Source organism: Marmota flaviventris, chromosome 2 (assembly GCF_047511675.1).
Source record: "Marmota flaviventris isolate mMarFla1 chromosome 2, mMarFla1.hap1, whole genome shotgun sequence".
NCBI classification, from domain to species: domain Eukaryota; kingdom Metazoa; phylum Chordata; class Mammalia; order Rodentia; family Sciuridae; genus Marmota; species Marmota flaviventris.
The window spans coordinates 90,292,733-90,320,648 of NC_092499.1; the positions used below are offsets into that span (position 1 = coordinate 90,292,733).

At 43.8% G+C, this 27,916-nt stretch overlaps 1 protein-coding gene across 4 annotated transcripts; it reads right to left on the reverse strand.

The window, feature by feature from the left end:
• Window positions 1-821: 821 nt before the first annotated feature.
• Window positions 822-27,816, reverse strand: Rpap1 (RNA polymerase II associated protein 1). Of its 4 annotated transcripts, none has more exons than XM_027926050.2 (25): window positions 27,769-27,816; window positions 22,068-22,321; window positions 19,633-19,781; window positions 19,278-19,367; window positions 18,151-18,271; window positions 17,199-17,420; window positions 15,540-15,719; window positions 14,404-14,519; window positions 13,867-13,965; window positions 12,925-13,026; window positions 12,540-12,707; window positions 11,917-12,099; window positions 11,663-11,797; window positions 11,394-11,564; window positions 10,386-10,543; window positions 9,609-9,767; window positions 9,257-9,455; window positions 8,575-8,684; window positions 8,110-8,305; window positions 7,781-7,933; window positions 7,426-7,568; window positions 6,072-6,828; window positions 1,610-1,786; window positions 1,406-1,465; window positions 822-1,301 (listed from the first exon to the last, which is right to left on the reverse strand). In XM_027926050.2, exons 2-25 carry the CDS (start codon window positions 22,246-22,248, stop codon window positions 1,152-1,154), a joined length of 4,179 nt encoding a protein of 1,392 aa, XP_027781851.2. In that variant the 5' UTR covers window positions 22,249-22,321; window positions 27,769-27,816; the 3' UTR covers window positions 822-1,151. The 4 variants fall into 4 exon arrangements, with proteins under 4 accessions (XP_027781851.2, XP_071464200.1, XP_071464201.1 ...); XM_071608099.1 differs by lacking the exon at window positions 27,769-27,816 and adding an exon at window positions 27,574-27,751; XM_071608100.1 differs by lacking the exon at window positions 27,769-27,816 and adding an exon at window positions 26,056-26,264.
• Between the last annotated feature and the right edge of the window lie 100 nt (window positions 27,817-27,916).

The following is a 27,916-nucleotide window of genomic DNA, read 5'->3' on the forward strand; positions in this document are numbered from 1 at the left end:
GTCTAGCTAAGTTGCTGAGGCTGACTTCAAACTTGCAATCTTCCTCCTGCCTCACCATCCCCAGATAGCCAGTATTATAGGCTGCACCACTATGCCTGGCAGCAATCTGTTTTAATCCACCCCCCAGGTGATTTTTATCACTCAGGCTCGAAAACCATTGCTATATGCAGATACAATGGCTGCTTAAAAAAACCTATTGGCTGGGCATGGTGGCACACACCTGTGATCCCAGCAACTCAGGAGGCTGAGGTAGGATGACCTCATGTTCAATGTCAGCTTCAGCAATTTAGCAAGTTCCTGAGCTAACCCTGTCTCAAGAAAAAAAAAAGAAAGAAAGAAAGAAAGAATGGGGATGTGGCTCAGTAAGCTCAGTGGTAAAGCAGCAGTTGATGGAAATAGGATGATACAGAGACTTATGCTTATCACATTAAGAATACCTATACTCCTAGTAGATTGCTGGGAGTGTTCAAGAAGTACCCTCATTCCCAAAAGCATTGCTCTGGGCTTGCTCTACCCAGGAACTAAGACACACATTCTTGCTGTCCCCAGTTGTGGACTGTTCTCACCTCCCACTCATGATTTTTTTTTTTTTTCTTTTTGGACTGGGGATTGAACTCGGTGTTGATTTACTACTGAGATGCATCCCCAAACCTTTTAATTGTTTACTTTGAGACAGGATCTCACTAAATTGCCCAGACTAGCCTTGAAATTGTGACCCTCCTAGCCTCCCACTTTCGATTCTTTCCCCACCTCTCTTTGGGATAACACCCTTTGATACCAACTCTGAACTAACATGATTAAGATCAGTCCAAATCAGCCAGGACACTAAAAAAGAATTTATTTCAATGCACAACATAGTAGATGAGATGTATGTAGAATGTTTTATCTCAAAAGGGGGGGTAAACAACTAAGTCACCCTTCACTCGCAGCACAGGCCCTCAGAAACCCCAGATCCTGCGCTCCAGGTACCAGGATGTAATGGTAAGGACCATTCTGTTCAAAAAAAGCTCAAATAACATGTTCTCAGGACAGGAAGCTTTCTGCTCCTTTGTGTCTTGCTTCCTCTAGGAAGTGATGCTTTTCTGTCCAACCAGGTGTCCACTGGTAAGCCCCTGGAGAATGTATCCATCTTCCCATCTGTAGCAACTGTCCTAGGTCTCTGATACTCCATTTTGTAGTACACCTGAGGCCATTCTCTGGAGGTGCTGCTGCCGCAGAGGGGGCAATTGGGAATAGAGCTCAAAGCCCTCTGGGAGGCTGGAACTGGGAAGCTTATAGTGCAGGAGGTGCTGCCGGAGACACTGCAGGAGAGAAGAAACATTATGAAGTGTGTAGTGAAATCCTGTTGTGGTCTCTGTCCATAAAACCCTCTCATCTCCCACCCTTCTAATGGCCCCAACCCTACCTCATCTGCTAACAGCCAAGTTCTCTGCAGCATACTTCTTTGGACAGCTTTCACTTCATCCTAGAAACACAATAGGGAGAGGTGGCACCAAGCCAAAGGTGGGAACTCACCGCTGGCCTTGCTTGACCCTCATCTCCTCTATAGCTGGCCTAGAGGCAGCTCAATTGCTAGCTCCCTTCCTCCCTCTGAAGGGATGTAACTTACTGAGCTCTTTGGATCCTGGGAGAAGATGAAGCTATTGACATGAGCCACAGCTACAGCATAGAGTACAGGACACCAATGTGGACGGAGTGCACCAGTAACAAGAGTCCTGAAGTAGAGCTGAAGGAGGGCCAGGTTGTCTTCGGGAGGGCCCGTATAGCACTCCAGGGACACTGGCAACTGTGACAGGGGAAACAATGTGCTGAGGAGAAGGACAGGAATGTGCATCACGAAACAACATGGTAGATGGTTGGAGGGCACATGCAAACCCAATCATGAGGGTAGAGATCAGGTCCTGGATTTATCTTTCTCTAGCACATGAATGAAGGTTAAAGACTAAAGAGCAGAGCAGCAACTGAGAAGTAGTTGTGAATTTCTACTGCCTAGCACATATTATTTAATGAACGTAAAACTTTTTTTATTTTGGGGGTGGTAGGATAAAACCCAGGGCCTACTTTGTGTTAACCTCCTCACAGGCATGTAGATTTTTTCAGATTTTTTGTTATTTTAAGGAACCATGTATAAGTAGCATTGTACACAAACTTTATCTAAGTAATCATTTTTCTCTCTCTTTTTTTTTTTTTTTGTACCAGGGATTCAATCCAGGGGCACTTAACCACTGAGCCACATTCCCAGCCCTTTTGATTTTGAGACAGGATCTCATAAAGTTGCCTAGGGCCTTGCTAAATTGGTGAGGCTGGCTTTGAACTTGCAATCCTTCTGTCTCAGTCTCCCTAGCTACTGGGATTATAGGAATGTGCCACCACACTTAGCTATATAATCATTTCTGTGTGGAATTAATAACAACGTTTTAGAAAGAAAACTGTATCCAGACAACATGAACTTGTTTGTTTTGGTACTGGTGCTTACCACTGAGCCTGTTTTTTTTTTCAATTAAACATTTTATTTTTTAGTTGTGGGTGGACACAATACCTTTATTTTATTTTTATATGTTGCTAAAGATTGAACCAGTGTTTCACACATGCTAGGCAAGCACTCTACCTCTGGGCTACAACTCCAACACCCCCAGACTGTTTTATTTTTTATTTTGAGACAGGGTCTTGCTAAGTTTCTTAGGGCTTGCTAAATTAATGAGGTTGGCTTTGAACTTGCAATCCTCCTGCCTCTGTTTCCCAGGTTGTATACCATCATGCCTGCCTCAGAGAACATGAATTTTGATGGTTGGTAATATAATTAAGCAGTGAATATGATATTTTTAAAGTTTTAAGTTTGGATAAAGGATGTAACTTAGTGGTAGAGCACTTCTAACATGCACGAAAGGCCCTGGGTTTGATCCCCAGCACTGAAAAAAAATTAAATGTTTATTTCTTATGTGATGTAAGAAATGCTTATCTTTTTTTTTTTTTTTTGGATACCAGGGATTGAACTCAGGGGCACAAGACCACTGAGCCACATCCCCAGTCCTATTTTGTATTTTATTAAGAGACAGGGTCTCAGGGCTGGGGTTTTGGCTCAGCAGTAGAGTGCTTGCCTCCCATATATGAGGCACAGGGTTCGATCCTCAGCACCACATAAAAATAAATATATTAAAAAAAAAAAAAGATAAAAGATCTTAAAAAAAAAAAAGAGAGAGAGAGAGACAGGGTCTCACTGAGTTTGGCTTTGAACTTGTGATCCTTCTGCCTCAGCCTCCTGAGTTATCATGGTAATGTTCATTGAAAAGTTCATTATACTAGCCAAGCGTGGTGGTGTATGCCTATAATCCCAGCAGCTTGGGAGACTGAGGCAGGAGGATCACGAGTTCAAAGCCAGCCTCAGCAATGGCAAGGTGCTAAGCAACTCAGTAAGACCCTGTCTCTAAAGATCGAGTGCCCCTAACTTCAATCCCCAGTACAAAAAAAAAAAAAAAAAAAAAGCCAATTTGGAAAGCAGTATGGAGATTTCTTGGAAAGCTGGGAATGGAACCACCATTTGACCCAGCTATTCCCCTTCTCAGTCTATTCCCTAAAGACCTAAAAAGAGCATACTACAGGGACACTGCTACATCGATGTTCATAGCAGCACAATTCACAATAGCAAGACTGTGGAACCAACCTAGATGCCCTTCAATAGACAAATGGATAAAAAAAATGTGGCATTTATACACAATAGAGTATTACTCTGCATTAAAAAATGACAAAATCATAGAATTTGCAGGGAAATGGATGGCATTAGAGCAGATTATGCTAAGTGAAGCTAGCCAATCCCTAAAAACAAATGCCAAATGTCTTCTTTGATATAAGGAGAGTAACTAAGAACAGAGTAGGGAGGAAGAGCATGAGAAGAAGATTAACATTGAACAGGGATGAGAGGTGGGAGGGAAAGGGAGAGAGAAGGGAAATTGCATGGAAATGGAAGGAGACCCTCAGGGTTATACAAAATTACATACAAGAGGAAGTGAGGGGAAAGGGAAAAAAAAATAACAAGGAGAGAAATGAATTACAGTAGATGGGGTAGAGAGAGAAGAGGGGAGGGGAGGGGGGATAGTAGAGGATAGGAAAGGCAGCAGAATACAACAGACACTAGTATGGCAATATGTAAATCGGTGGATGTGTAACCGATGTGACTCTGCAATCTGTATATGGGGTAAAATGGGAGTTCATAACCCACTTGAATCAAAATGTGAAATATGATATATCAAGAACTATGTAATGTTTTGAACAACTAACAATAAAAATTAAAAAAAAAGTTCATTATACAGTGATACTATTTTTATAAAAATATATATGCATAGAAGAAGAACTAGAAAAAGATTAAAAAAAATGGTTACCACTGGAGGCTGGGGCTCAGAAGTAGCGCATTTACCTGGTATGTGTGAGGCACTGGGTTCAATTCTCAGCACCACATATAAATAAATAAATAAAATAAAGGTCTATCAACAATTAAAAAAAAAAAAAGGTTACCACTGGGTAATGGGATTATGGATGACTAAAATGTTCTAACTCTTAAAAATAATTTTATTTATATTTCTTTAGTTCCTTTTATATAAAAAATGTATTATATACAATGTTTTGTATATAAAACCTTTTTGTTGGTACTGGGGATTGAACCCAAGAGCATACTACTATTGAGGTACATCCTTGGCTCTCAGCCCTTTTAGTTTTTTATTTTGAGATGGGTTCTCACTGAGTTGGTGATACTAGTCTGAAACTTGCAATCCTCCTCCTTAACCTTTCAAGTAGCTGGGAGGTAAAATTAAAATACTTATCTTTTAATTTTATCATAATAAGATATAATAAAAATAAAAATCAAATATTTCAAAAAATATTTTTAGCTGTAGATGGACACAATACATTCATTCATTCATTCATTCATTTATTTATTTATGGTGCTGGGGATCAAATCCAGTGCCTCACATGTGTGAAGCAAACACTCTACCACTGACCTACAACTCCAGCCCTAAAAACCAAATCTTAAAAAAAAGAAATCTACTTAGTAACTATAATTTGTAAGTTTAACTCTTTAATCTGAGGTTTGAGGCCCTCCAAGACTCTGTTTCTTAGCCTTGTTTCTAACACGTTCCCCAAAGAAATCTCTCTTCCCTCCCTGCGCCCTGTCATATTCCTTCCTGCCTTTTTTATTTTTGTTTTGTGATACTGGGATTGAACCTAGGGGTGCTTTTCCACTGAGTTATATTCTCAGTCCTTTTTTATTTTTTATTTTGAGACAGGTTATTGCTAAGTTGCTCAGGCTGACCTTGAGTTTGTGATCCTTCTGCCTCAGCCTCCTGAGTTGTTAGGATTAGAGGCCTGGGCTAGGTTCTGCCTCTGGATTTTTAGTTATGTTATTCCACCAGGAACATCCTGTCCAAGTTTTTCAACAATTCAAATTCTATCTAACCTTCAAAGACTCCTATGGGAAATTGCCTCTGATCTTTCCCTTCTCTGAATCCTTACTTAACACCTAGAATCTGGATAATTCAGAACTATGGGCTTTTACCAAATTTCTTTTTATCTAAGTCATAGTACCTTATGAGCAAGAAGCTATGCTCTTGGGGCTGGGGTTCTGGCTCAGCAGTAGAGCACTTACCTAGCATATACGAAGTGCTGGGTTCAATCCTCAGCACCACATAAAAATAAAAAAACAAATAAAATAAAGGTATTGTGTCTAACTATAACTAAATAAAAAATTATATATATATAAAAGCCATGCTTTGTTAATAATAATGAATATTGGGGCTGGGGATTTAGCTTAGTCGGTAGAGTGTTTGCCTCGAATGCATAAGGCCCTAGATTCAGTCCCTAGCACCACAATAAATAAATAAACAAACAAATAAATAAATAAAAGAATGAATACAATTATATGCCAGATGCCTTGTTAAACCCTTTTTGTGGATTCTTCTAATTTGCTTAAGCCCACAGAGTTATAACAAACCTGAGGACCATGAAAGCTCCCACTGCTCAGGACTCCCCCCAGGGCCCACTGTGGTGTGCCTTTGGCAGGCCCTGCTGGGCTGAGAAAGTACCTGATTCAGAGGCAGGCCCAGTGCTCTTAAGGCTCCCACGTGCTCTCCAAAGAGAGCAAGGCGCAAGGTGACACTGAATCGACGTTGCAGGGGAAGGAGGACCAGAGCTCCAAAGAGGTGATCCCCAAAAGAGACAGCTTCAAAATGCTCCAAGAAGCTGGCATATAGGTCAGGAAAAGAAGTCAGGCCAGGCAGTGGGCAGTCCAGGTTGAGGCTTGGTAGGACTTGAGGCTGACAGAGCCGGGCTAGGAGGGCTGCAACTAGACGCTGTACTGGGATCTCTCGGAATAGCTCACTGTCCACCAGGAACACACACATGAGCCGTGCCAGGCGGGCAGCAGGAGGCACAGTCCAGAGGGCCCCAGGGCGCCAGCTCTCTAGAACCAGCACCCACTGCAGGACCCGAATGGCTGTGCCTAGGGTGTCCACAGGAGGGACTCCTGAGGGAGTGTCGGAAGCTTGGTGATAGAGCTGAATCAATGGCAGGAAGGGCCAGTCGGTAGGCAGCAGAGTCTCCTTAGGTACAGGTAGCAGCAGAGTTGAGACTTGCTGTAGGTCCCCTCGGTGCAAAGCCTGGGAGGCCAGAAGGCTGGCTCGGGCTGGTGAGCAGTGGGTCAGGTAGCAGCTGCGGATGCTGGGGAGGTCCTGGCAGGCCTGAACTAGAAGAGCTCCTCGCCCACACTGAGGGTCCCCACTGCTCCCTAAGGAGAGTCGATCGGAGAAGTCAGCTGCCTCTGGACCCCCGGATGCATATTCTCTATAACAGGACCCAAAAGCCAAAAACAAGGGTTAGAACCACAGTACCCAGAAGGCTGTGCCAGCTCTTTAGAACTTCCCAGAGGATTCTAAATTCAATCCCACTCCTCTCTGCTCCTTGGATAACCTCCCACACAATGTTGTGTAGCAATTAAGGGAATAGATGCTGGAGCCAGCTGCTGAGGTGCACGTTCACATAAACTGTGCTTGTTCCCTCACAGTAAAATAGGGATAATAACAGACTCTTTCTCATGTCATAGGTAAAATACTAAAAATACAGATAAATACCTAAGGGAGTCCAGTTAGAGCTCACACTCATAACTATTATATGCACACAGTTGGTTTATATGCCATTTTTAGCCATACAGTTGCACTGAAGTCTCACAATCATATTCTGGGGTAGTAACCTCATTTTTCTTTACTAGTGAAGAAACAGTAGCTCAGACAAGTTAAGTATAATCCATAAATAAAAGAGAATCAAACCTAGGTCTCATGGCTTCCAATTCAGGCTGCTTTATTAACTATTGCTGCAGCATTTTAAAGAGTTGAGTTGCAGCATCTAAAAGAGTTGAGTTGATGCCTCCAACCCTGGACTTACGGGAGGAACTCCAGGCGGAACACACAGCTTAGCAGCAGCTCCTGGGCAAGATATTCACTTCCAGGCAGCAGCCGGCTCAGCAGGGCCAAGGCCATAGCATGAAGAAGGGCAGTATTGGTGGTCAGCACTGGCTGGAATGCTGCCTGCGGAGAGAAAGGCAGTGTCATTCAGTGTGGGGAGGATGGAGGAGGGATCAAAGCAGAGAAGAGTGAGGGAGAGGACATAAGCAAGATGGAGGATATAGATCCAGAATAACTGGAATAAAGTAGGAGCCACATGGTCTGGCAGAAGCAGCACAAGTGCTAGAGAAGCATGGGTAGGAAACAGGGCAGAACCTGCAAACAAGGGGACCTACCGCTTTTTGGGCCAGGGAGAGCACCAGGTACTGCAGGTGGTACTCATGGCGCAAGGCCCATGCAGAGAACGGTGTGAGGTGTGGGGCAGTCCCAGGAGCCACGCACTGGAGGAAGTAGTTCTGGAGTCCTGGGGCAGCCAATACAGCAGCCAGCTGAGGAAAAACAAGTTTGTTCAGATCTAGAAATTGACTTCCAGCCACTCAGAGAAATGGGTACTGGCAGAAAGGCCTCCCTTTGCCCAGGTACCCCCACCCCTACATACACCTTTCTTTCTGATTTCTGACATCTTGACCCCTGCCTGGCTCCTAACCAGGCACTTGGAGCTTACCTGGCCACATATGCCCTTATGGATCCGGGCCAGGGTGTTGAATAGAGAGAGGAGAGCAGTGAGGAATGGGAAGGGTGAGGCTGACCCAGCCAGACTGAGAGACGGACAACCTCCTGTGCAGCGCAGTGACACGAGACTGGAGAGAGCTTCAGGGGCCGGAGTGCAAGACAGCGGGTTACAAAGAGGGGAGCAGTGCCTGTAGACACAATAGAGAAGTTGACAGGGCTCTGGCCTGATGTGTACCAGCCTAGAAAAGGCCATCAGGGGTTTGGCTATGCAGACAGGTGTCCACACTCAAAGCCCCACACAGCTGCTGCCTGCTAGGGATTCCTAGCAGGAATTTCCCTGAGGCCTCTGAGGATCTGTACCCTGGGATGGACCAGGGGAGCTGAACCCAAGAGTTCCACAAGGAGAGAAACAGCCTTCTCCCCTGCCTCCTCACAGCTACATTCACACAGAACATACCTGAGGGAATCCCACAGGCGGCTCAGAGGGGGCTGACTTATCAGAGGCAACAACAGATCCTCCAAAAGGCGCTCCATGTCCTGAAGCCAGTCCTCTGGGCACAAGCTTGGCTGCAGAACAAAGAGCTCATTGAGCTAATGGTCCAAGACAACCATTCTCCCAATTCCTGTGGACTCAGATCAATCCCACAATTCCAAGAGCTTCAGAGAATCAGTCTGTAGGATTCTGCAGTTTGACCCTCTGAGGGAGGGAAGGTCCCAAGGTTGCTCAGGAACCCAAATCTAGGGTTACAGGAAGTCAGCATAAAGCTGTAGGAAAGCTATGCTGCTGTTCAGGGGTCTCTAATCCCCACCTATATAACTCCTTCAAAGCTCTAGTGAGATATGGAAGTGGGAAGAGGAGGCAAGGTAGGAGTTAAAAGGTGGAGGGTAGGACTGGGGTAGAGAACTTGCCTAGTAGGTGTTGGGCCATGGGTTCAATACCCAGCACCAAACACAGACACACACACACATAAAAAAAAAAGAAAAGAAAGAAAGAAAGAAAAGAAAACAAGATGGGGTAGGAAAAATTGGAAATGGGGAGGCAGAAACAGAGAGGTGAACTGAGTGGAGACAAAAAGGAAACAAGTAGGTGGAAGGCAGATAGATGCAGGTGTCCGGACATAGTGGCAGGCAGCACTCACCTGCTGGCTCCAGGTCTGGTAATAAGCGTTCAGGAAAAGCAGACAGGCAGTGGGCACTGGGCCCAGGGCACTCCACATCTCAGGTCTGGGAAGCAGCTTCAAGACCTGTTTTAGACATGGCTCCACCAGAGGCTGGAGTCCAGATACCTGTGTCCAAGTGACTGAGGAAGTAGGTGCAGAGAGGTAGACACCAGGGTCACTGTAAAGAGTGACAAAAGGGGCCACAGTGAGGATCTAGCTATCCCACTCCCCTCTTAAGATCTAACCATTCTCCCCACTTGGAGGAGCATTCCCTCCTGTCTGGGGGTTGCCAATAGAATGTTCCTACTGGCAGGCTCAGGTTATGGCCTACCTGGTGGATTCATTACAGGTGTTGCTAGCTGCCAGGGTCAGCTGGGTGAGGAGAGTAAGCAAGGAGGCTATCCGCTGCATGGACAGTGGCTGAAGTGGGTGGTTGCTGAGTTCCATGGGCACAGCCTGCAAGGCTCGCATGAGCACTGGGTACAGTTCCCTAGGGAAGAATAAGTACTAACTTCTGATGTATGAAGGGGGATGAAGATGCAGGACACAATGTACAACTCAGGTCAGGGATCTGCCATCTGCTGAAGGAGAACTGGGACACAGAAGACCCCAGGGTATTCAAGGATGCCCCAACGAAAGGGAACTTATATCTGATTTCATCAAGATAACAATGCTTTTGTGTAAAACTTAGTTAACTCATGTTTGTCCCTCTCTTCCATAGCAGGTGTTGACCCAGGAGTATTTACCACCACGAGAATCTCTTCTTCCTCTTTTTTTTTTTCTTTTCTTTTGATACTGAGGATTGAACCTCGGGTACTTAACCAGTGAGCCCAATCCTCAGCCCTTTTTATTTTTTGAGATCAGGTCGCACTAAGTTGTTTAGGGCCTCACTAAATTGCTGAGGCTGGCCTCAAACGTGTGATTCTCCTGCCTCAGTCTTCCCTGCTACTGGAATTATAAGCATGCACCTCCAAACTGGCTAATCCCTTCTTCTTCATTCCTAGCCCCACTCCAAGCTTAGGACCTTGGGCAAAGCAGAGGCACCAGGTTAGTACAGAAGTGGAGGAGTCTACATCTACAAGGGAGTTTACACCCTGCCTCTCCTCACCTGTAAAGCTCACTGCCATGGCCATAGGAGGCAGCCACAGCCCACAGACGAAAAGCCTCAGTGCACAGTGTCTCGGCTTCTTCTGGGGGTAAGGAGAGTTCTTGGGGAGCCTCAGCTATGAAGCGACACAGGTGGCTCCGGAGATCAAAGCTGTTCAACTGTGGGTAGGCAGAAAGTCTGGTAATTAGGGCTAGCTGGAACTTACAATTCTAACCAGTGTCAGGTTTTCTCACTATAGAGATTGGCTCAACTCAGCCCTGCCCTGGTTCCAGGTCTGTCTACATGCCACAGGGCCACAGCTCTGAGCAGGGATGAAACTACCTTGTCCTCTCCCCAATCTTTCTTTCTTTCTTTTTTAATTGTGCTGGGAATTGAACCCACGGCCTTGTATATGCTAAGCAAATGCTCTACCACTGAGCTACATCCTAGGCCTTAATTTTTTTTTCTTTTTCTGTGTGTGTGTGTGTGTGTGTGTGTGTGTGTGTGTGTGTGTGTGTTACTAGGGATTGAATCCAGGCCTTGTGCATGCTAGGCAAGCACTCTATCAACTGAGCTATATCCCTAGCCACCTCCCTCTATCCAGGCCTTTTTATTTTTTTTGAGACAGGGTCTTGCTACATGGCCTGAAATGATCTTGAACTTGCGATCTTTATTCCACAGCCTCATGAGTAGCTGGGATTATAAGCATGTGCAACCATGCCCAACTAGACCTTCTTTTTAGTAAGCACTTGCTGGGTACTTTTTTAGGCTACTTGGCTATAGATGATGAGTGTCTGTTTGTATGTGGCTTTTCTGATCTGGGTCTAAAGCAAGGAGAACCTCTTCACATCATGAGACCAGGGAAAGCCTACAGGATATACTAGGCTCCAGGTGATCAGGTTTCTGCCTGGTGGTTTCAGTTGAATTTCTAAATGATGGCATGAGTTGTCCACCTAGAGTTCAGAGGCCATCCTTAGCTCTCAACCTAGCCTTTCTGTGTCCTCCATCCCTTGTCTTATGCCTACTTACCAGCCGGGCAGCGATATTCCTACCAGCCGAGGCTAAGACTCGAAGTAGTTTCATGGCAGCAGCACAAGGCACTTTGTGTAGACTAGGGGTAGGTCCTCCCTCAATGGGGGCCCAGCAGGTGGGCAGAAACTCTCGAACTATGGTCTCTATCAGGCGTGGGCACTCCAGTACCTATGGGAGAAAGGAGCAAAAAGGGAGGTAGGGAGGCTGAGGATCAAGAGCAAGCCCAGCTAGGCTTGGCCCATTCCTTGCCCCACTTTCCTTCTCACCCTTGTGGCTGACTCCAAGGAATGCCGGGCCAAGCGGATAAGCACAGCCACGATGTCAAGGACCACAGTGGGTCCTGGACAGGTCACCTCCAGCACATACCGTAGCCGAGGCAACAGGTTGGTAGCCAGGAGTCCCTGGGGGTTGAGAGAGAATCGAACTGCTGAATGCAGTCAAGCCCTGGGCCCTGATGACCCCTGCTGCCCAACATGTTTAACTTCTAGGAAAGGAGACAGAAAAGCAGCTTTTCTTCTACCTTGATGACATCATAACGGGCCAGGTCAGGTGGAGGTCGGTGTCCTTCCTCAGGCATCTTCTTTTTTGCCTTTTCTCCTGGGGGTTCTTCATCCTCACCCTCGTCTTCCTTGTCCTCCCGGCTGGGCATCAGAGGGAACACCAAAGCTCCATGATACCATGAGAAGGTGCTGTCAAGGAGCTCCTGCCAGAGAATAGGGGACAGGGATAGAAGAGGAAGAAGTGGCAGGAGATGGGTCCAGGGGTATAGTGGAAGCCCCCCGCAAATAACAGAAGGGGAAGGTTTCTTTGGGAGAAGAGGGCAATGCCTGCTATCCCCTTTTCTGCTCTGCCCACAAAGCCTTAGCAATGGTGCATTCCTACAATAAGGAGTTAGTCCCTGATGCCTCTGGGCCACATTATTTTTTTTAGTGTCAAGGATTAAGCTCAAGAGCACTTAACGACTGAGCCACATCCTCAACCCTTTTGGTTTTATTTTTTAAACAACAAGGTTGCTTACAGCTCACTAAGTTGCTGAGGCTGGCTTTGAACCTGTGATCCTCCTGCCTCAGCCTCCCAAGCCACTGGTAATACAGGCATGAGCTACCATGTCCAGCCTTGGTCATGTTCTTATTCCTATGATACCTCATCTCCAGGAGCCACCAACAGAGCCCGAAGAGCCCGGACAGCAGCTGCAATGACTCCATCCACTCTGTCATCCAGGGAGAAGCGCAGTAAGAAGAGGAAACCAGCATCCAAAAGGAGTTGTAAGACACTGCCCACTAGCTGCTCCCCAAACTCACCAGCCTGGGCCTTGGGGGCAGAAGGATAAAATCTTGCTGAAGATGCTGAAAGTATACAGAATCTTTGTCCACTCATAACCCTGTTTGCCCCATTTTCAGTCTGACCCACAGACAACTGCTGTATGGGATAGTTCCAGACTGAAAAGGGCAGGAGGTAGGAAAATCTAAGGTCAAGGAGTAAGGGTGTGGGATGAGGCTGGACAGGACCAGGCCAGCAGTCCACTTACCCTGCCAATGACCTGGGACAACACATGCAGTGCTAGTATTCTCTGCTGGGACACCCGGCTGCGGGTCAGGTGGAACAGCTCCTGTAGAGAGTACCCTGCTCTCTGGGGCAGGGAAAAGAAGTCAGAAGGGGCCAAAACACATGGCAGTGCCTCCAAATACCCAGCAAGGTGTCAAGGGAAAGACAAAGATAAGTAAGTGATGTCCCACACTCCTACTCTCCATGGAACCTCAAGTTGGTATAGCAGATAGGATATGAGCGCAAGTAACTAACAGTTAGTACTGAGAATGTACTAACTGATATTTAATTTACAACCAGCAGACTAGAAAAGGTGGACCTGGAAAAGTGATCTGATCTCAGTGGATGGGTAGAGCTTCAAAGGTCTAGCATACAGCAAAGGGCAAAAACATTTCCTGGAGTGAGTCCTCGAGGTTCTTGAGCACATGGAATGTGGGGAGGAACCACAGAGTGGTAACATCAGGAGTGAAGGAGGCAGGTCCAGGGTCAGCAGTGATAACCTGTGGAAGAACTGTCTTCACAAGCTGAGGAACCAGGACCTTATTCTGTGAGCAGACAGGAGCCATGAGACTTTCTGAGGCAGGGCATGGCTTTAGCTAGGCCAGAGAAAATCAACATGGCAGTCCTATAAAAAACCGAATGGCCTGAGGGACAGTGTGGAAGACTTAATGATTGAGCAGACACAAGACCATGAGGCCATGATCCAGGGAGCATCATGGGGAAGTAACAGAAGTTCTAAAACTAACCAGAAGGCGAAGAGAGAGAAGTAAGATTTTGAGCCTTAGTAACTGAATCGACAGCAAGGCTATGAACTGGAACAGAGCACAAAGGATGTCAAAGGCAATTGATCAGAGGTCTTTTTCCACATGGTTGTTAAAAGCACTTGCCAAGAGCTACCCAGTCCTCCCTGGCCTCCATGCCTCACCTCTGCCTCTTCTCCATGGTGATGCAGGCCTAGATGGGTGGGTAAGTCCACATCAGGGGGTAGCAGCTCTCCCTGAAGACTGAAGCGGGCTTGCATTCTCTAATGGGAAGAGAAAGAAGACTGAACCGGGGGTAGCAGCAAATTCCCCATATGCATTCCTCACTTTTTTTTTTTTTTTGCAGTATTATAGGGAAAAGAATTTTTGTGGTATTGCAAAACCCAGGGCTGCTCTACCACAGAACCATATCCACAGCCAAGATAGCTTGCTCAGATGCTGAAGCTGGCCTCAAACTTGGGATCCTCCTGCCTCAGCTTGCTGAGTAGCTGGGATTATAGATCTATATCACCACACCTGGCCCACTCCTCACTTTTAACCTCAGGTAGCTGAGGACTTAGGTCCTGACTTTACTTCTGACTAGAAATGGGGCTTTTCTGATCATAAGGGCCAGGCAGAGTGATGGGAGAGGAAGGTGAAAGCAAAGGAGAGATGCTTTTCATGCGCAGGTTCTGAGGACAAACGCAGCAGCCCCACCTTACCTTCTGTGTCTGCTGCCGCCGGAGTGGGGGCAGGTCCTGGGTCCAGTGGAGCTTTTCCAGCTCAACAGTGTCCATGTGTAGCCATTCTTTGTGGGGGGTCACAGGCAATGTCAGTGCTGGGGAGATGAAAGAATGATAGTATTCCCTAAGGGGCTTAGATCACTAGTCCACTGGGGCCTCAGTCAGCAGATAGCAGCTGGCATATTGCCTCTATCCAGGATTAGAAACTTCTACCCTCAGTTATGACTAGTGGTATGTCTTGGGGAATGGAACTCCTGGGACCTGGGGAAATACCTCAGCTATGGTAGACACACCCAGTCCCGGCTCTAGCCCTTTGCTGACTTCAAGAATTTGTTGGGAAGGGAAGAGGAGGAAAGAAAGAGAAGAGAGAGGGAAAGAGGAAAAGAGAAGGGATATACATCAGGCAAAGCGTTGCTCTCTGCTCTCTAATGCTGGTTTGCTTAAGGAGCTGGGGAGTGGGGACAATGAGGAGATTGTGGTTATATCTGCTCCAGGGGCAGGATATAGAAACACACCCCTACAATATCCTCCTGCTTCCTCACCCCTGCCCCCACTCAACCTGCCCAACTGGCCCAGAGCTCCTGCAGAAGCAGGAGGTTCCTGGCTGTTGTAATTCAATTTCTTCTTTTGTTAATCCCTAATGAAATAATCTAGTTTCTGGGAAATGAGTGCTTCCACTGGCCTCTGCTTCTGGTCTGGCCATGTCCATAGACCTTTGTCAGACTCTTCCTCTCCCATTACCCTGGCCCTGCCATCTCCCCACAACATTGAGAGAAGAGGCAGAAAGAAGAGTGGGATGGAAACAGCCAGGCTGGGCAGCTGTAGCAAGGGCAGGAAGACGGTCTGCACAGGGAAGGAGCATTCACCACCACACTGGGCTGCCTCTTACCAGGGAAGGGGGAGAAGGAGCAATAATAGAATAAAAAAACAGGAAGCCTGTGTAGGAAGATGTGCATCAGCAAATAAAGACTGATTTGAGTCAATTTAAAAATACTAATGAGGATTAATATTCAATGTCTAAGGGCAGAGAAGCTCTCGCTTCCCCACCCAGCACGGCTAGGGGAAGGAACACTTCTCTACTTTTATCCACCAAAAGATAGTTCCCTCTTCCAAACCTGGGACTCCTGGCTCCACCTTGTCCTCTTTGGTTAGTTCACTAGGAGAAGCTGACTTGATGGGCTCCTCTTTGGTGACAGGAACTGAGGGTTCTCCTGGCCTCTGTTCCTTGGTGGCCTTCTCTCCCTTTTGCTCATGGGTGCGGCTATGAGATCTCAAAAAGGCAACCAAGCTGGGGTCTGGAGACAAGGTAGAGGGGAGAGAGTGAAGGCAGATCCTCCCTAGCCTCCTAATACCTGACACCTGCTGCAAGTTGCCCACCACTGGTTGCTAAGAACCGGACAAGTTGTTTCTCAGTCTTGGCCTGAGCCCTCTGGGCTCTTCTGTGGCCCTTTAATAACCCTACATCCTCATACCTTCAGGTGCCCCAGGGCCCTGACCACTCCACTTTTCCTCTGCTCCTCACAGTCCTCAGACCCAAGTTCTAGTGCTTGTCCCTGTGATTAGCACCAGGACACAGGTCTGAAATAAGGAGCTAGAGAATGAATTAATGAATGCTGACTAGTACCAAAGAGAAAGCACTCAGGGGAACAATTTCCCACAACTTCACTCAGCCAATTTATTTATGCATGTCTAGTACATTACATAGTTACCAGATATATAGTGGGGCAAAAGATTGATTAAATTTTGAGTGTTTTGTTCAACAGAAACTAGGAGAGAGGTTTGAAATACCAGTGTCATACAACAGATTATGTTCTATTACAAAAATGTGCTGTAGGGGCTAAGGTTGTGGCTCAGTGGTACAGCCCTTGCCTAGCATGTGTGAGGCCCTGGGTTTGAGTCTCAGCACCACATATAAATAAAGTAAAAGTCCATTTGCAACTAAAAAAAAAAAAAATATATATATATATATACACACACACACACACACACACACACATATATATATATAGTGCTATAGTTAGAGTATGACTAATAAAGCATAGTGTATACTACACCAGTACAGTAAAACATAGCACATTGGTGGCTAAGAACAGGACCTGAGGGCTGGGGTTGTGGCTTAGTGGTAGAGCATGAGTGAGGCACTGGGTTTGATCCCTGGAACCATATAAAAATAAATTAAAGGTATTATGTCCATCTACAACTAAAAAAAAAATAAAAAATAAAATAATAAAAAGAACAGGACCTGAAGCTAGATGCTGTGGAATATGCCTGAAATTCTAGCTACTAAGGCAGAAGATAATAAGTTTAAGGCCGGTCTTGGCAACTTAGTGAAAATTAAAAGGGCCAGGAATGAAATTCAGTGGTAAAAGTGTCCCTGGATTCAATCCTCAGTACAAAAAAAAAAAAAGAATAGTAGGTCCTAATACCAGATAGAAATCCTAAATCCTAGGTTTAGTCTTATTTGTAAGGCTGGGCGTACAGTTTAGTGGTAGAACATTTGCCTTGCATGGGCAAGGCCTTGGGTTTGATCATCACACAGAAAAATAAAATTAAAAAAATCTAATCTGTGTTATTTATCAACTATATAACCTGGAGAGAATTTCTCTATTTTTGAAATTTTTTCATAAGTAAAATTAAATTAATACCACTTCCCTCACAGGAGTAGTTTAAAGACAAAATGGAAGAATGCACTGCCTGGCACTCACAGTAACCCTTCCTCAATAAGTGGCAGGCCTCCCTAGCCTGGTCCCAGCTGGAAAGCCTGGCACCCATACCAAGTTGAGCCAGCAAACGCTGTTGCTCCTGCAGAATCTCCTCAGGATCCATGGCTTGCAGTCTTGCTACATTCTCTTTGTGAATGGTCTGCGCTTCCTGTTGAGCCTCCTGGCCCCTGAGCCCCTTCCCTGTGATCAGATGAGGTCCCTGAAAGCTGTGGCTGTTCCCCAGAATATGGTCGCGTTGGTCCCTAGGAGTGGGTGTTTCACAGGTCACAGCACCTGGAAGAAATGTATGATCAGTTTCACTGCCCTGTTTTCCTGGCTTAATGGACCTGTGGCCCTCTTCACTAAGCCTATTAGCCCTGGAGAAAGATGAAGACTCCGAAGCTTTCCTGAGCAGAATGGAGAGTGTACTGGGTGTGGCATAGGACTCTAGGCACTCTGGAAGTAGGGGGTTGGATTTTCTGCTCACTCTTCCCCTAAGACTTATATGAAAAGATTTCCCTTGGAAACATAGTTTCTGACTCTTCACTTGGAATGTCAAGGTAACCATCTACCACCAGGGGCCTACCCTACGCTCTTCCAGTATAATCTGCATCATTAATAGAAATTCATAAGCTGGCCTGTAGCTCAGTGGTAGAATGCCTGCCTAGCATGCACTAGGCCCTGGGTTCTATCTTCAGAATGGCAAAAAAAAAAAAAAAAGAGAGAGAGAGAAAAACAAAGAAATTTGGCCTATATCTTTATTTTGCAGCTTTTGCCAGACATTTCTACCCCTTTGCCTTTCTCTTAGAGTCATATAATAGCCTACCCTCTCTCTGTACCTAAGATTCAAAGCAGATACAGGGCTCCTAAACTTAAGTACTCTAAGTAGGGACATGGGATGACTTTCTCTTGAGATGGCTCAAATGCATCCCCTACTTAAGACAGGGAAGATGTATATCCCAAAAGATCTCATGATCACGTATTCTGAAAAGGCCAAGCCTGAGGATCTTTAGCCCCAGCTTACCCTCTGGTGGATCCAGGTTAGGCACAACTTCCTCAGCTGATAGAACCCTACTTTCAGACATTCTCCTGGCTGCAATCTCCTGGGCAAAGATGCTTCTCTTACCAGATGTTACCAGCTTCCCCTTGTAGAGAAAAAAAGAAAACCCAGATTATTAATGCTCATTATCCACTCTCTCATCTCCATATGCCAAGGTCTCTAGAACAAAGAGACTTTATACTCAATAAAGTTGATAAAAGACACTAATACTAAATCTCCACAGGCCATAACCCTAGTACTCAAGAAAAGTAGGTTCTAGAGAAGCTTAGGTCTTGAAATCTGATACACAAGAGTTAAATGAGGTAATGTGTATGAAGTGCTTGATATGGTCTGCTTCAAAATTAGAATAAGTTATGTCAGGCACAGTGGTACATGCCTATAATCCCAGACACTCAGGAGGCTAAAGCAAGAGTATCACAAATTTGAGGCCAGCCTCAGTAATTTGACAAGATCCTCAGCAAGATAGCAAGACCCTATCTCAAAATAAAAAATAAAAATGGTTGGGGATATAGCTTAGTAATAAACTGCCCTAGATTCAATGTCCAGTACTTGGGGAAAAAAAAAAAGGAGTAAACCAGATATAGTAGGGGCAAATGCCTATAATCCCAGCTACTGAGGAGGCTGAGACAGAATGAGGAGGCTGAGATAGATGGATCAAAAATTTGAGGGCAGTTGGATGTGGTAGCACAGGCTTGTAATTCCAGAGGCTTGGGATACTAAGGAAGAAGCACCATAAGTTCAAAGCCAGCCTCAGCTATTTAATCACATCCTATCGCAAAATAAAAAATAAAAAGGGCTGGGATATAGCTTAGTGGTTAAGTAGCCCTGGGTTCAATCCCTGGTACCACACATACACACACACACACACAAAAAAAAAAAAAAAAAAAAAAAAAAAGTTTAGGCTAGCCTCTCAATTTAGCAAGATCCTATCTTAAAACAAAAGGGTTGGGGATGTAGCTCAATTGTAGAGTGCTTCCTTAGCATATGTGAGGCCTTGGGCTCAATTACCAGCACTGCAAAAACAAAAACAAAAACTATCTGAAGAAGATGTACTATGAGATCCATCTGATTATCCACTAAATACCACCTACCCGGTTCTCTTGTGAGCGATGAAATACAGCGGGGAAAGCAACACCACTGGGCACAGGCAGATTCACAGTCACTGAACTTGTATCTCGTTCCTGTGGCAACAAACACAAAACAGCAAAGATGCACACACTTTCCCAGACTGGAGCATATCCTACTGGCCCTGGTTCTGCGTAATGAGAACTTCAATCTGGGGGATCATGAATACACCTCATATCAGGTCTCAGGAATTCTAACCCAGCCCAAAGGGGAAGTGTCTACCTTTTTGAAGTACCCTACACTCATAAGTCTAAACCCTTTTCCCCCAATATTCTGTCTGCCCTAAGATGCCTTGTTCCGCTTAGCCAGGGTAAGACGCACAATAATTTTGGTCAAGACAGCAGTGATGTGCTGATCATGCCTATTTAGCTTCTCTTCAGGGTCCTCATCCTCAGGCAGGGGGCAGCCAAGGCTAGGCCTGGCTCTCTTTGGGGGAGCAGGAACCAAAGCTGGTGGTAAATCTGGGAAGTCTGAAAGAAAGAAAACAACAGATGTGAGTGCATCTATTCCCTCAAGGAAGATACCAAGCCAATAGGAGAAAAGAAAAAAAGGCAGCTGCTAATAGGGCTCTGGCTCTGGCTGTGTCATTCCAAGTAAGATATTTAATCTTTATGAGGCTGTTTCTTCACCTATAAAATGGGACTAAAGCAATAAAGGATATGCGGTGTCTGAAATAATGAAGGGGCAAAGCCACATGTGGTGGCGCATACTTGTAATCACAGTGACTCCTGTGGTTAAGGTAAAAGGACTATGAATTAAGAAGCTAACAATAAAAAAAAAAAAAAACAAACCTACGAACGGAACCACAAAAAAAAAAAAAAAAAAAAAAACTTAAAACATTGATCCCTGCTATTTTAATGTGCATTTTTTATTCCTGATGAGGTAAACACTTTTTCATGTTTATGTGCTGCTTGAATTTCTACTTCAGCAAATGCCTTTTCATTCCCTTAACCAATCTTTCTATAAAATGTTCATTTTTTAAATGTACTGACTAATAAAACTTCTGTATGTGTTTAAGAGTTGTCTGTGGCTTATGTAGCATTCCCCCCACTTGGTTGTTGTCTTTTAATTTTGTTAATTTGCATATACAAATGTACCTAATTTTCGATTTTCTGATATGAATAAATCTATCCATTTTTTTCGTTGTGAAAAAAAAAAAAAAAAAGAAGCTAACCACCGGAAGTCTGGCATAGTGGCGCACGCCTATAATCCCAGTGGCTTGGGAGGCTGAGACAGGAGGATCTAGAGTTCAAAGCCAGCCTCAGCAAAAAGCCAGGTGCTAAGTAACTCAGTGAGACCCTGTCTCTAAAAAAAAAAAAAAAAAATACAAAATAGGGCAGGGGGTGTAGTTCAGTGACCAAGTGCCCTTGAGTTCCATCCTGGTACACGCCCCCGCCTCCCCCCCCAAAAAAAAGCTAACCTCGGCAATTTAGAGAGAACCTGTCTCAAAAGTAAAAATAAAAAACAAGGGCTAAGGTTGTAGATCAGTGGTAGAGCACTTGCTTAGCACACATGAGGCACTGGGTTCAAGCCTCAGCACCACATAAAAATAGGTAAACAGGGCTGGGGATGTGGCTCAAGCAGTAGCGCGCTCGCCTGGCATGTGTGAGGCCCGGGTTCGATCCTCAACACCACATACAAAGATGTTGTGTCTGCCGAAAAACTAAAAAATAAATAAAAAATTCTCTCTCTCTCTCTCTAAAAAAAAAATAGGTAAACAAAGGTATTATGTCCATCTATAACTAAATATATTTTAAAAATGAAAATAAATTTTAAATATTAAAAAAAAAAAGGTATATGGCCTAGCTCAGTGGTAGTACACTTACTCCTGGGTCCAAGCCTCCAATAATCAGTAAAAAACAAACAAACAAAAAACTCCATAAGGTGACCTTTTTTTAATCCATAAGGAGATCATAAGAAAGGAAAGCTGGGGCTAGGACTCAGTGGTAGAGTGCTTGCCTCACATATATGAGGCACTGGGTTCGATCTTCAACATCACATAAAAATAAATAGATATTGTGTCCATCTACAACTAAAAAAAATATTTAAAAAAAGAAAGGAAATAGGCCAACTTTTCTCGTGAATTTAGATGCAAATATCTGAAAAATTTTTTAAAAAAATAATGATGGAGGGGCTGGGGCCGTAGCTCAGTGGTAGAGCACCCGAAGGGCTTCGCGTGTGTGAGGCACTGGGTTTGATCCTCAGCACCACATAAAAATAAATACATATATTGTATATCTACAACTAAAATAATAATAATGATGATGATGATGATGATGATGATGATGGAGCCGTGTATGGTTGTAATCCCTGTGACCTGGGAGGCTGACAAAAGGATCAGAAATTCGAGGCCAATTTCAGCCACTTAGCGAGGTTCTAAGCAAAACTTTGCAAGACCCTGTTTCAAAATAAAAAATCAAAAGGGGGCTGGGGATGGAGCTCAGTGGGAAAGCACCCCTGGGTTAAATTCCCGGTACCAAATTATGATGATGATGATAATAATGGTGGTGGTGAGGGCTGGGGATGTGGCTCAAGCAGTAGCATGCTCGCCTGGCATGCGTGCGGCCCAGGTTCGATCCTCAGCACCACATACAAACAAAGATGTTGTGTCCACTGAAAACTAAAAAATAAATATTAAAAAAATTCTCTCTCTCTCTCTAAAAAATAAAAATAATGGTGGTGGTGGGGCAGAATGATGAAGGAGGGGACTCCGAGGCTGTTCTCTTATTCTCAAACTCACACTTGAAGGCACTCACCGTTCAGCTTCACTACATCTCGATGGTCCTGCAATGGAGACTGGTCTCGGGTAGCATCACCACTTTTCCTACTTCCTTTCTTCACTAACTGCACTGCTGGGGCTGCACCAGCTGCAAGAAACTGACTCTGGAAATGCAACAGATCCACCTCCGACTCCCCTGGTTTTGGTCTGGACAGCATCTTGATTTGACACTCCAGCTGCTTCCTAGGTATGACTTTTCCAGAACTACTGCGTGAAGATTCGTCGTCACCCCTAAGAACAATAAAGATGATGGGTCCTCTGCAAATAAACCCTGGTTCTCATTACCATGCATCAGGGATTACCCTCCTTCTCCATGAGTTCATGGGAACTCATTCTTCCTCATTCATATCTTATAGTCATTCCCTCCCTATTCAACCCTCCCTGGTATCATCAGCTTAGCAAAAATATTTACAGTTAATTCAGGTTGTTTACAATCTGTAGTTAAGAATTTTCAGGGCTGGGGTTGTGGCTCAGTGGAAGAGTACTTGCCTAGCATGTGTGAGGCACTGGTTCAATTCTCAGCACCACATACAAATAAATAAAATTAAGGTCCATCAACCATTAAAAAATATTAAACAACAACAAAAAAAAGAATTTTCAAGAACAACCAACAGGAGATATGAGAAAAATGCCATAGGAGCAAGGGAGATAAATATGTCATAACAGAGAGTGGTGATTCTGTATCAAACTAGAATGAACATACCTGAACTAAAGATATTAAACATTGAGCTGTAGAAAACCAATATATAAAAGTCATTTAAGGGGCGGGGTTGTGGCTCAGTGATAGAGCATTTGCCTAGCATGCGTGAGGCACTGGGTTTGATCCCCTGCACCACATAAAAATAAACAAATAAAATAAATGTGTTGTGTTCATCTACAACTGAAAAAAAAAATTTAAAAAAGGAAAAAAAAATCATTTGAGGGTCTAAGGTTGTAGCTCAGTGGTAGAGAGCTTGCCTAGCACATGTGGAGCACTGGGTTTGATCCACAAAAAAATAAAGAAAGAAAATAAAATAAAGGTATTATGTCCATCTACAACTAAAAGTAATAATTAAAAAGTCATCTGTCTATATACAAGCAACAAACCAAAAAGTGAAGTTAAGAAAACAATTTCATTTAAAGGGGATCAAAAAGAATAAAATATGTCAGAATAAATTTAACCAAAGAAGTATGAGATCTGCCCACTAAAAAACTACAAAACATTGTTGAGTCATTCATGCCTGGTGGCACACACCTGTAATCCCAGCTACTCAGGAGGCTGAGATAGGAGGATCACAATCCAGTGAGACTTTGTCCCCCCCAAATAAAAAAGTTTTAAAAAGCTGGGGATATAGCTCAGTGGTAGAATACTTGCCTAGCATGTGTGAGTAATGCCATGGGCTTAATCTCCACTGGGAAGTTGAGGGAGGGAGGTTGTTAAATGACAGAGGACCTAAATAAAACATCCTGTACTCACAAATTGGAAGACTTAATACTATTAAGATGGAAATACTTTTCAAATCTGCAGACTCAATGTAATTCTGATAAAAATTCCAGCTGCCTGTTTTTACAAAATTGAAAAGTTGATCTTGAAATTCATATGGTAAAGCAAGGGACCCAGACAAGCCTTAAAAATCTCGAAAAGGAACAAAGTTAGAGGACTCACACTTCCCAATTTCAAAACTTATACCAAGCTATTTTAATCAAGACTGTGCTACTGACATAAAGACAGACATATAAATCAATGAAATTCTAGTGCTTCAACTAATTTTCAACAAGGATGAGATTTTTTTAAATGGGGGAAAATAGTATTTTCAACAAATGGTACTGATAAATTGGATATTCATATGTGAAAGAATAATGTTGGACCCCCTACCTCATATTATATATTTAAAAAAAAAAACTAACTCAAAATAGATAAAGGAGCTAAGTATAAGAGCTGAAATTGTAAAATTGTTAGAAAAAAACATGGTGTAAATTTCTGTCTTTAAATTAGGCAACAGATTCCTAAACATAACCACAAAAAGTAACCAAAGAAAAGACAGATAAATTGGATTTAACCAAAAGTAAAAACTGAAGTGCATCAAATGTTAGTATCAAGATAATCCACAGAAAGGGAAAAAATATTTGCAAATCACATAACTGATAAAGGACTTGTATGTAGAATATTTAAAGTACTCTTACAACTCAACAATTAAAAGACCCAATTTAAAAATGCACAGGAGCCGGGTATGGTGGCATATGCCTGTTATCCCAGTGGCTCAGGAAGCTGAGGCAGGAGGATGGTGAGTTCAAAGCCAGCCTCAGCAACTTAGTGAGGCCCTGAGCAACTCAGAAACACCCCGTCTTTAAATAAAATATAAAAAAGGCTTGGGAATGTGGGCTGGGGCTGTGCGCACTTGCCTGGCATGTGTGAGGCATTGGGTTCGATTCCCAGTACCATATATAAATAAATAAAATAAAGGTTTATCAACAACTAAAATTTAAAAAAAGGGGGGGGGGGCTGGGAATGTGGCTCAGTGGTTAAGTGCCCCTGGTTTCAATTCCAAGTACTAAAACAAAACAAAAGAGACCCTGTCTCAAAGAAAAACAAAAAAATAAAAAATAAAAACCACAATGAAGTCCAGAAGTCTATGGATCAATGGTAGAGTGCTGTGTTTAGTATGTGCAGTGTGAGGCCCTAGGTTCAATCCCCAACATCAAAGAAAGGAAAAAAAACAAAATAGGAAAACACCACAAAACTTCACACCCACTAGGGAGGCTAAAATTAAAAAAAAGAAAAAAAGGCGGCATTGGGGGTAGTGGATAAAGCTCAGTTGGTAGAATGCTTGCCTTACATGCACAAGGCCATGGGTTTGATCCCCAGCACTGGGGTGGGTGGGGGGAAGGAAAATTAAAAAATAACAAGTGTTGGCTAGGATGTAGAGAAATTGGCACGTCATTTATTCTTGGTGAGAATGTAAAATGGTGCAGCCTTTATGGAAAACAGTTTGGCAGTCTCTCAAAAAGTTAAACATAGAGCTACCATATGACACAGCAATTTGACTCTTTGGTATACACCCAAGAAAAATGAAAACATATGTTCACAAAAAAATGTACATGAATGTTCAGAACAGCATTATTCATAATAACTAAAAAGTGGGAAAAAAATGCCCATCAACTGATAAATGGATCAGCAAAATGTGGTATATACTATGAAATATAATTTGTCAATAAAAAGAATGAAGTTCTAAGTCAGGCACAGTGGCTCACACCTGTAATCCCAGCAGCTTGGGAGGCTGAGACAGGAGAATCACAAGTTCAAAGCCAGCCTCAGCAATGGCAAGGTTCTAAGCATCTCAGTGAGACCCTGTCTCTAAATAAAATATAAAATAGGGCTGGGGATGTGGCTCAGCGGTCAAGTGCCCCTAGGTTCAATCTTTAGTATAAAAAAAAAAAAGACCAACAGAATGAAGTTCTGATACATGCTAAAACATGCATAAACCTTGAAAACATGCTGACTAAAAGAAGCCAGTCACAAAGGACCTTACAATGTATGATTCTGTTTATATAAAATGCTTGAAATAGTTAAATGCATAGAAATGAAAAGATTAGTGGTTGTCAGGGGCTAGAAGAGCTGGAAAGAAAAGGGAATTGACTGGTAACAGGTATGGAACTTCTGAGATAAGGAAAACATTCTCTAGATAGTGAAAAGTGTTGGTGAAAACTTGTGGAATACACTAAAAACCACTCAATTGTAGACTTCCAAATGGTTAATTTTATGGTGCTTGAATTATATCTCATTTAAAAAACAAACCCAGGGCTGGGGATGTGGCTAAAGTGGTAGCGTGCTTGCCTACAATGTGTGAGGCACTGGTTCGATTCTCAGCACCACTTAAAAAAATAAAATAAAATAAAATAAAAAGATATTGTGTCCACCTAAAACTAAAAAATAAATATTTAAACAAACAAACAAAAACAAAGCCACCCACAGGGGTACTGCACACCTATAATCCAGCAAGTTTAGGAAGGATTACAAATTCAAGGTCAGCCTGGGCAATTCAGCAAGATCCTGTAGCAAAATAAAAAAGGTTGGGGATGTAGTTCAGTAGTAGAGTATCCCTGGGTTCAAACCCCAGTATCAAAAAGAAAAAAAAAAAAACTTAAAACAGGCAAGGTGACACAGGTCTGTATTTAGCTACTTAGGAGGATGTGGTGGGAGGTTCTTAAATTTAAGGCCAGCCTAGGCAACACAGTAAGACCCCCCCTGGATTAAAAAAAATCTTGGGCAGATCAAATATGTCTGTAGGGCTGAGAGTATAGCTTAATGGTACAGTGCTTACATGAGTGAGGCCCAAGGTTCAATCCCAGCATCTCCAAAACAAAAACAAGTTGGGAAACACTTTGGAACTCCCATATGAGTTGCCAATAACAATAAAACTATTATTATTATTATTATTATAGTTAACACTTATTGGGCACTGAATATATGGCACATATTAGTTTAAGCACTTCTTTCACATTCACTTATTTAATTCTCACAACTACCATATGAGGTGGGATACAATTGTTATTCACATTTAATAGCTGAGGAAAGGGGATGCTGAGAAATTTAAGTTATTTGCCCAAAGTCTCAGAATTAGTAAGTGATAGGACTAGGATTCAATTCCAGAGCATCAATCCATGCTACACTATAAAGAAACTCCTGAAGAACAAAAGCTGGACGTACACTAGAGTCTCAATAGGGACAACTGACCTTAGTGTCCAATAATTTCTTGTGGAATAATGTCCTGTACAGGATGTTTAGGAGCATTCCTGGCTTTTACCCATACTCCTCCCCCAGTTGTAACAAGCAAAAATGCCTCCAGATAGTGACACTGAGGATGAATGGTAAACACAAATACATTTAAAAAGCAGTACATCACAGTGACCAAATGAGTTATATAGAAATTAGTAGTACAGGATTTCAGAGTTGGGATAGATCCCTAAATGTTAAAAATAGGGCTGGATATTGAGGTAAGTCATAATGCACTTTGTAGAGTCAGAATAGTTATGGGCACCAGCTTCGGAACATTAGGCTAGAGATCAAATGCCAGCTCCACTACTTACTAGCTGTGTGAGTTATTTGAGCTATCCCAAGTCCAATTTCCAAAACTGTAAAATGTGTATAACAGGTCCTACAGAATAGGAATTTTGTGGATTTAAATGAGTATGCACAAAGCACCTATCATGTTATCTGTTATTCACATAAATAAAACTCCGTAAAAGCTAGCAAGTTTTTAGTTCTAAGTAAAGCCACAGAAATACTTCCCCACAAACTCCAGGGCTGATTTTATCCAGAACCAATCTGTGATAGAAGCCATAACATCTTGGACTACAGTACGGATGATTCCTAGCGCTAACACTGGACTATGTAGTTTCTCGGGTTGCCTCTTATCTTACGGCCTGTTCTCCTATGCCAAGATAACCTCAAATCGGGTCCCGCGACTGTCCTAGGCTCTAGTTAAGTGTCCTGGACCACTCACGTCAGCCATCAGAAATCACCGAGCTGCGGGTCGATGAAGGGCCATGCCCAAGATCTATATACCGAATAGGTAGCAACTCCTCCCCTACAGACCAAAGACCTTCAGGCGGGTTACGACCGAGGCACCGAACACGAAGCCCCTGGATTCTCCGCTCCGAGTCACCTTAAGTCAGTCCCTCCAACCCCCGCCACCTACTAGCTCGAGGCCCGCCTGGGCGCCGCCATATTGGACCGCAGAGCCGCGCTTCCGCCGCCGCTAGACTTTAGCTTCCGCGGCGCAGCCCCGCCCGCCCCTCCGGAGCTCGGCTAGGAGCGCACTTAAGCACGAAGCTGCTCCAGCACGA